General features: G+C 44.4%; 1 protein-coding gene across 2 annotated transcripts in view; it reads right to left on the bottom strand.

Annotated features, from left to right (window-relative positions):
* pik3r3b (phosphoinositide-3-kinase, regulatory subunit 3b (gamma)) overlaps positions 1-10,000 on the bottom strand; it is a 254,079-nt gene that overhangs the window by 156,595 nt on the left and 87,484 nt on the right. For both annotated transcript variants that reach the window (XM_079506006.1, XM_079506007.1), the window contains exons 3-4: positions 6,884-6,958; positions 6,531-6,608 (exon numbers count right to left, since the gene is read on the bottom strand). In XM_079506006.1, coding sequence (XP_079362132.1) covers positions 6,531-6,608; positions 6,884-6,958 — 153 coding nt within the window. The remainder of the gene's footprint in view (positions 1-6,530; positions 6,609-6,883; positions 6,959-10,000) is intronic.

Genomic DNA, 10,000 nt, shown 5'->3' with positions numbered 1-10,000 from the left:
GCATTTACTGTGTAGTGGCTCCTGACCGGCAAATTCATATACCACAATGCACTGGGTGAACCGTCAGAGCCGAGCCGAACAAAGTCAGGTATAACCTTCAAATGGTTGTGTTTATGCATAGTTTGTATACTTAAGCAATATTACACAAGAGTGTGCTTTAACGCCATTACCCATTAATGGCACGCCAATTACGTTACTTCAGTTATGAGCCGACAGGTGAGTCCCGTAAGCACTGCAGAAGTGCCTTTGTTCATTCATTATTTCTGTTTATATTTTGTATACTGTACATTGTGTCATTGTATACTTGTGCCCTGCCACTAAAAGATTAGCACCTTGGTGATGTGTATTTCATAGGTACTTTGAGGTGTATCATGGATGTTTTATTTGCTGTTCTATAATGTGTACGATGTAGTATTGAAGTGTAATTTAATTTTTGCCTCTTGGCCAGTTCCCACTTGGAAAAGAGACGCAGTCTCAATGTGTTTTTACTGGTTAAATAATGGTTAAATAAAAATAAAAATAAAAATGAATGACGGTAAAGCACGACCCTCAAATGTAATATTGCGATTATACAACGGTTTCCCTTAAAAACTCAATCAACACGTCAACTCAATTTCATTATAACTAAGATATTCGTTAAAAGGGGTGTATAGTTAGCCACTATGACCAAAAATGTTCCAAGACCATCGCTAGCCTAGCAACCCAGTCGGCTACGTTCTGGGAGAGCAGCGAGACTCAGCACAGCTGATTGCTATGTTTTGATTAGGTGTTCCATCACGCTCGTTTAAAGCACGGCTAGATGGATACCTCAACCAATCAGATTGCTAATATATTGCTTATTTGATTATATTGACTATATTGTTTTTAGACTGATGCTATAGGTTCCTGGCTTACCTTGGATCTTAGTTTACTGAGGAATTACACTGTCTCTCTGCATACTGTAATTAGTAATTACCATGCTTATTGTAAATTGATGTTTGCAGTGCCTGTGAAGCTGCATGGTGTGAGGCACATACACAGGTATGGTGCATTATACGTAACCTATGTCTTGGGGTTTGCCTAATGTATGCAGGTATGTACAGTATGTACAAAGGTTGGTGTGTGTGTGTGTGTGTGTGTGTGTGTGTGTGTGTGTGTGTGTGTGTGTGTGTGTGTGTGTGTGTGTGCGAGTGCGAGTGCGAGTGTGTGTGTGTGTGTGTGTGTGTGTGTGTGTGTGTGTGTGTGTGTACGACACAGTGCGTTATGTGTAAGGTCTGTCCTCTAGCCAGTATGACTCATCATTTCCAAAACACCCTGCCCAAGCTGTGCAGCAAACGTCGCCCAGTGTGTGTGTGTGTGTGTGTGTGTGTGTGTGTGTGTGTGTGTACGTGTGCGCGCGTGCATGTGCGTGTGCATGTTTGCAACATGCATGTACTATAATTATCATACATGCTTGTTCCATATGGAAAACAGACATATGCACAAGTGACTCGCATGTACAATGTACAATAACACACACACACACACATGCGCGTGTGCGCCAACACACTGCGCACTGTGTGGGCATGACAGAACCAGCTGGCTAAAAAGGCTAGCTATCACCATGGCAACGGCCAGGCCGTGTACCAATCGGAGGTCCACTCGATGAGGTAATGTTCTGAAACGCTATCGGAGGGCGTCCGGCTCACCGTCACGCACATACATGCACACACGGAGACTTAACCCCACACACACACACACACACACACACACACACACACACACACACAATATGACCTGCGGGCACTCATACATGCACACACAAATATGACATGAAATGTGGGCACTCATACACACAAATATCGACTATAATATATTATATATATATTATGTAGAAATGTTGTCACACACTCGTGTGGTGTACACATGCATACACAAGCACATACACATATATGCAGTGCATGCACACATGCACACGCACAGCCACACAAAGCCATGGCTAATAGCATGATAACTTCCCTACTGCGTGACAGCTTCCTATTACATAACTGTATTCCATAACCCATGCACCACATGCACAATGCACCTAGAACACAGACACCATGGAGAGAGAGAGAGAGAGAGAGAGAGAGAGAGAGAGAGAGAGAGAGAGAGAGAGAGAGAGAGAGAGAGAGAGGGAGGGGAGAGAGAGAGAGACACAGACAGACAGACAGACAGACAGACAGACAGACAGACAGACAGACAGCAGACAGACAGACAGACAGACAGACAGACAGACAGACAGACAGACAGACAGACAGACAGACAGACAGACAGACACCTATTTAAGGTTAAGCACCACATAAGTAAGACATTATGTGGTGGTAAGACATGTGGTAAGACATTTCCCTGCAGTATGCTTATAGAATGATGAACCATCCTGCCCTGATTAGGTTGACACATTATGGATCTTTCCATTCTGAACTTAGATTCTGATCTTAGCAAAAAGGAAGACTGATATTGTCCCCGTTGGGCAGAAACCTTGCACTGTATCTCCATGGTTATTCTTTATTTCTTTGTATGAATAGCCCTGCTTAGCCTCACAACAGTGTTGCACAAAAGTAGCAAAAATAGCAGATCAAGCAACTAGTTCAAAATGTGTCACGATGAGAATTCTTATGAGCTTTATGTAGATGTGCTATTTTATCTGTGAACAATTTTTCAAGTGAAAGTGGTTACGTCTGTGATAAAACAAATTAACAATTGCTAGTAAATAACTACATTGGATGCATTGGAACACAGGATTCTTTTCCTCATGTCAGGCTTTGGACATACAAGGTTTCCGCCTGACAGCAATGATATGCTGATATCAGCTGATCTATAGTTATCAACATATAGCTATATATTTACAGCCGATATAGCAAACAATGATTCTAGGTCAGCACTATGAATCTGTCTTCACAGCACTATATATGCTGCTTGGGAGACAGCTCCATAGTGTTGAAAAGACAGCTCTATATAGTGCTTATCTGGTGTCAGTCCTTGACAACAGCCATGAAGGCTGTACAGTTGGGCATACAGTGGTGGAGTAGTAACCTGACTCTGCCAGGTGGGGCAGTAGAGAATACACAGGTTCCTGTAACCTGTGTGCTCTCTACTGCCCCATCTGGCCCCACAGGGGGTGTACTCCGTATGCATTTACAACTTGCATCGCTCCAAGTAGGCCTTCCCCACGGGCACCGCTCTAGTATCTATAAATGCACCAAGTCTCCCTCGCTTACCTTGGATCTTAGTTTACTGAGGAATAACCCTGTCTCACCCCAACATACGCACGCACAAACATGCATGTACTGTACATGCATGTACACAAATCAAAAAACGTGCAGACACAATAACACAGCTACGCTTGCAAAGACAACACACACATTCATACACACTCACACAAACACGGACACGTTGTATATGAATTCATGTTCCATGTATATGACAAGTGGCGGGATGTACACCGCACACACGCACGCACGCACGCACGCACGCACGCACGCACGCACGCACAGTCGCTTCCTTGTGTAAATGTTTTCATTTTTTCCCCACAGTCTCCATCTCATCTAGAAGATTCAATTCAAAGTTTGACAACAAGACGGAAAGACAAAGAGGTTTTCTACGGAATCACAAGAAACAAACAGCAGAAAGGAGAGAGAAAAAGAGCGAGAGAGAGAGTGAAAGAGAGAGACAGACAGAAAGAGAATGCAGGGAAGCAACATAGTGATTGCATTTTCAAATGCTATCCCTCTCTCCCTCTCCCTCCCTCTCCCTCCCTCTCTCTCTCTCTCTCCCCCTCTCTCTAGTCACTCTCCTGCATTTCCCACACAAATAACTATTAGAGTGAGCATTTCTCCCGCTGACACAGAAGTCAAAGTTGCGCGCGTGTGCGTGCGTGCGTGCGTGCGTGAGTGCGTGCGTGCGTGCGTGCGTGCGTGCGTAGTACATCCCAGGCTACCACTTGTCATATACATATTCCACAGGGCCTGTCCATGCACGTTAAGCCGTTCACCCACAGACACGCAAGTTAATGTGAGTCCGCTATGTCAACGCATTGCGTTTTCTGTCCATTTTCCCGCGATTGCGCGCACGTGGGATTTTCTCACGCAGCCCGTTCCTGTCTAAACATGTGTACGTCAAGCCTGTATGCTAAATTCCTCTGAGTGCCCACATGTCAAGTCCTTTCACTTGATTGCTTTGAGTATGTGTACGTCGCTGCACCCCCACTGACCTCCCACCACTGCCGCGAGGAAGCCAGGTGTGTGTGTGTGTGTGTGTGTGTGTGTGTGTGTGCGTGTGCGTGTGTGTGTGTGTGTGTTTAAAATGTGTATGCACATGTCTGTACTATACTGTATGCAAGGCCATATTCTAAGTGTGCCTGCAAGCTCGTTTTATGGTTGTTAAAAGTTTTCTGGTGAATATATAGTCCTATAGCGTCCTATAGGTGTTGGAGATTCAAATGCAAAAAGACCCTTTATGGTACAGAATACAGAATATATACAGTATGGCCTCATTTAAATTACAGCTCAATTGCCCATTATTTTTTACTGCAGTTGTTTTAACCCGTTCTAAGTGGTATGATTAAAACACTTTTCTCCATAGAACTGCAGTACTACTGTAGATCGTATTTGTTGCTTGTAGATTGCTGTCAATTACTGTGATGCAATATGTTGTGTGGACCCCAGGGAGAGCAGCTCCTATAAGAGTAGTAACTAATGGAGATCCGAATAAACAATAGATAAACTCAGTAACGCATCACAGAATGAGAGTATTATGTCGTGCACGGTTCAATCCTTTCTCTTTACCCCTTTGTTTTCCTTTCTGTTATCTTTTCATCTAGATCATTGTCCCTCTTTCTCTCACTTTCTTTCTGCAGTCTCTCCTTCTCAGGGCAGGCAGCCAGAGTTTGAGTTTGTTCTCTCTCTCCCAAAATAAAGTGCAGAGTGAGAGCACTCCCTGGTGGTGCCAGACTGAACTTCACAACTCAAACTTTTTTGGGGGGATAACCCAGTGTCCCTCCATTAGATTTCAGGAACCCTGTATGACTTATTGACTTGGAAGAGATTCTGCAGCCTTGGGCTGCAAACAGAATTATAAAGTATCTTAGAGACATTGACTGTGAGGTAAGTGCCACCTGTTGCTTCATATACATGTATTGAGCATTCTTTCCAGTTTGGGACTGGTCATTTGGGAAATTAATCAAACATAAATCTAAAGTTTGTTTTAAATAATAATATTGCATAAGAGATTATTTGAATATCTCCTGTTCTTTATTTAATCGCTCAAAAGAGTTGAATTGAACAACTTTAGAAACCACTATACCTTTACATGAGCATCCTTCTCGACTGACAATTCTGCTCTACATCACATAATGGTAAACACTAAACATACCTAAAGTCTGATTTATACTTTGTTGCAGGACGGTGTTAATAGATGACCCGCAAGCTCACAAGGCATTGCATCCACGAGGCACTGTGAACTTAGTAGGTCAGCTATTCTCAATGCACGACTGACTCCATCATGAGGCAGAGCATAAAATAGGCTTAAGTGTTCAACTGGAGACACAAAGCAGCCCACCAAACAGGCCAGAGGTGTGGCTTATTGGTCTGAATCTGGTATTACTCAGTACAATTAACATCCTGACCCCACACACACACACACACACACACACAGGGGTGGGGGGGGGGGCTGGGGGGGGGGGGGGGGGGGGGGGTCATATGATTCAATCTCAGGGGGGAAAAAAACGAGTCCGCTCATAATTCCGACCCCCTACTATTCCGACGTCCCAATAGTCCGACAAACATTACGTTAGTGTGAGGTTAGGGTTAGGGATTGGGTTATAATAATGGGCCGTCAGAATAAGAAAGTAAGCCACCTGATAAATGCTCTTGTGCAGACTTTTATTCTTTTGAATGGTCACTCCAGCACCAGCAACAGAACTGGATGTGTGCAACCCACTGTTTTGAACTATTTATCCAAGGTGAACCCTTAGCGTTGGCTGTGTCTGTCCCATGTGCAACTTATTGACACACACAGCAAAGGGCGTCATTATCATAGTAGCCATACTGACCGCAGTAGGTGTGTGTGCTGGCCTCATTGTTCACTACCGCTTTGGACAGTGTAAAAATAAGCTGCAGATTCTAGACAGCAGTGAGGGGGTCGGGTTTGATCCTACGCAGTCTGACTCATTATTGCTTTTATCTGTATGCATAGTACAGTAAAGGGGCTGTGCAGTACATCAAGGTCTGAATAATACAGTACCATACACCAACGTTTGAATACATTAATGTCTTCATAATACAATAAAGGGTACAGTACACCAAGCTCTGAATATATTAAGAGCACCCCTCAAAATCTATTTGTTGTACGTTTGGGTTGGTCTCTACTTCACACACAGCAGCACGTCAAAGGGGGTGAATTTGCAGTCTAACCAAAATTACACAATTATGAGCAATGCTCCAAGGAATACGACCTTCCAAAGATAAAACAATTATCTCTTTACAACTACTAAACAAAATGCCAATGTGTGTTTGAGTGCACATGTACAGTACCTGTGTCCAGAGCCTGCCTCAGCTCTGGGAGTCCACTGGAGACTGCCGAGGTTTGATACAAAGGCTCGCTGTCAAAACCTACACAGACGAGAGAGAGATAGAGATATGTTTCTCGCAGCAGCAGCAGTCTGCAAGGACATTTACTGTTGGTCAATACAATATAATGGCGGAGGAATGTCATGAGCATTTTGGAGTTATGCCATGAGCATTTAGGAGATATAACATGAGCATTTTGCTGAGGTTAAATATGCGTTATTGTTGCCCACAGCTACAAACACAAAAGCTGTATTTCCTCAAGGTGAGGGAGGCAGAAATGTAGCGACTTTATGAGAGATGTCATCATGTTTTCTCACCATGTTTCTCGATGGCCTCTATGAGTCTGTGGACCACCACTGGAGCCTGGTCTGCTACGACACACACCTCCCCTTCTGAGAGAGAGAGAGAGAGAGAGAGAGAGAGAGAGAGAGAGAGAGAGAGAGAGAGAGAGAGAGAGAGAGACGGGTGGAAAAAGAGAGACCTAATTAAGAAAGCACTCATTTACCCAGTCATTTAAATATTTTACACAATGTGCTTAGATTAAGTTAAATGATTAAATTATAAAACATCTCCAGCTTCATGTCATGTCAGACCCCACAACACTACCCTGTATCCTGGGCCTTTACTGAAGAAGACAACACTCAAGCATGTGGGATAAATAGAGCATTCTCTTTTAAAAGAAGGTGACCAGCCATATCTGCTCATCTCCATAGATGAGTGTGTGTGTGTGTGTGTGTGTGTGTGTGTGTGTGTGTGTGTCTGTGTGTGTGTGTGTGTGTGTGTGTGTGTGTGTGTGTGTGTGTGTGTGTGTGTGTGTGTGTGTGTGTGTGTGTGTGTGTGTTGTGTTGTTTAATGGAGTGTGTGTTGCATGCATGACCTGTGCTTTCTCCTATCTGTTTTAGCAACAACATTTCCATTCTGGCCCCCCAGGCATGGCGTGACAAATGCACCACTGCCACTCACCTTAACCTCCCCAGTGTGTGTGTGTGTGTGTGTGTGTGTGTGTGTGTGTGTGTGTGTGTCTCCTTAGGGTGAGCGAGTAGAGTGTGCAAGCCCTCCTGCTGCCTGACCAGGACACACACACAGCAGGGTATAAGGACCTTGGAAATGTCAGCCCCGAGTTCATGCCTTGGTCAACAACCTCACATGCTAGATACCGATGGCATGCCACCACTCCCTGGGGACATCATCACCCTTCGTATGCACGCACGCACACACACACACGCGCACACGCACACACACAAACACACACACATGCACACACACACACACAACCTGCACGCACGCGCACACGCACATGCACACACACACACACACACACACACACACACACACACACACACACACGCAAACAGAAGATATACTCTAGAGACATTTGCTAAGATACACCGTACAGCAGATGCACTTAAACAAACACACGTTACACAGCCTACACCACTCAGACATGCATTTACCCACATACGGACACACACACACACATACGGACAAAAAAAGTATCTACATAATCTCACGCACGCGCACAGACACACACACACAAACACACACGCACAATTGCACTCACGGGTAGCAAAATCTCAACCTTCATTATCGTTTTCTCCTTCTGTATATTTGCAATGTGTAAAGGTTAGCGGGAGTGGAACCAATGTTGGGGTTGCTTCCTCGCCAGGAGTGGGAAGGAGATTGGCGTTGCACGCCATAGCTGACATTTGCATAGTTAATCCCCCTAAATTAGCATAGAATTAGCATGGAGGTAATTGGAAGAAGCCCTCCATAGAGAATGGAGAGGGAGGTCGATCTCACACACACACACACACACACACACACACACACACACACACACACACACACACACACACACACACACACACACACACACACACACACACTCTGTGTTTAGGATGTATAGGTGTAGATGTGTGTGTCTGAGTGGTGTAGGCTGTGTAACGTGTGTTTGTTTAAGTGCATCTGCTGTACGGTGTATCTTAGCAAATGTCTCTAGAGTATATCTTCTGTTTGCGTGTGTGTGTGCGTGTGCGTGTGTGTGTGTGTGTGTGGAGGGGGGGGGGGGGGGGTCACTACACTGCATCATTTTTGTGTGTTTCTGCATGTGTAAAGTTATGTATGTGTACAAAAAATGTGTATGCGTGTGTTCGTGCGTGCGACTGTATGCGCGCCAATGTATGTTGATGTGTCCGTAGCCTGTGTGTGTGTGTGTGTGTGTGTGTGTGTGTGTGTGTGTGTGTGTGTGTGTGTGTGTGAGTGATGTGAGGTCCCCGTTTAGGGACACACAGTAATTGCTATGCTAATTACTGACACACAAAACCATGGCTGGGAATGGATCAACACACAACGGTGACAGCAGCCCTCGGCCGTGAAGGAAGCTCCCACATTCCTTCAGTCTCCAAAAAGAAAGTGCCAAACTAGTGCCTCTTTCTTTTATCGTTGGAGCTGCTATACTGTATGTATTATGGTGCTATAAGTTCATCATTTTATGTTACTTGTGTTTGAAGAGAAGACATTTTGGAAATAATAAGGTGTGTTCCTCGATTCCTTTACAGCAGTGGTCTTCAAACCTTTTCATATCAAGGTGGTCCATTATTGATGCATCATCTGAGCCACAGATCACCATTTGATGAGATTTAGCCTCTCAAGAGCCAAAACTTATTGGCAATTTTGTTGTCGTTGAATAAGATTTTGTCTACAATTCCATGCTGTATTGATGTGGTACCATAGGAGAGATAACAGGCAAACGTTGAACAAAATAATAATTCCTCTACATTATCTAATTGTTGTGGCTTCTCGCCCTCAGGGCGTCTTACTGGTGTAGACTTCTTGTGAATTACTGTAAGTAATACAGATGTTTAACAATAATTGAACTCTTGAGAGCGTAAAATGTTTAAAGATCTATAAGGGCCCATTTGGTATACCAACTATCCATCATTTAGCTGGGGGACCACCTGGACCCCCCCCCCCCCCCCCAAGGACCACTGGTATACCAACTCTCCATCATTTAGCTGGGGGACCACCTGGAACCCCCCCAAGGACCACTGGCGGTCCCAAGATCACTGGTTGAGAACCACTGCTTCACAGCCAAAAATAAAGTTTCCAAATAGTCCCTTTCTTTTATCGCTGGAGCTGCTACTGCACATGGTGTGCGCTATTAGATAATTTCGTGTCACTTGTGAAGAGAAGACATTTTATTTATGTATTTGTTTATTTGGGGGGGTGTTTACTGGAAATAATGAGGTGCGTTCCCCCGTTTATTTTACTCTGATTGACGGCGGCTAATCACCTCGTGTGGCAGCAAAAAGGTTAAGCAACAAGTGGGATTCAATTACAGCCTGGCAGCACTTGTCACAGTGCTATAGCAGAAGATGTCACCGAGTCCCACTATTGGGAATCAATTACACAGAAGACCGAAAAGAATACTCCAA

Source organism: Electrona antarctica, assembly GCF_951216825.1.
Source record: "Electrona antarctica genome assembly, chromosome: 7".
Lineage (NCBI taxonomy): Eukaryota > Metazoa > Chordata > Actinopteri > Myctophiformes > Myctophidae > Electrona > Electrona antarctica.
The sequence above is the reverse complement of the archived record's forward strand: the minus strand, read 5'-3'. Positions and strand labels throughout refer to the sequence as shown.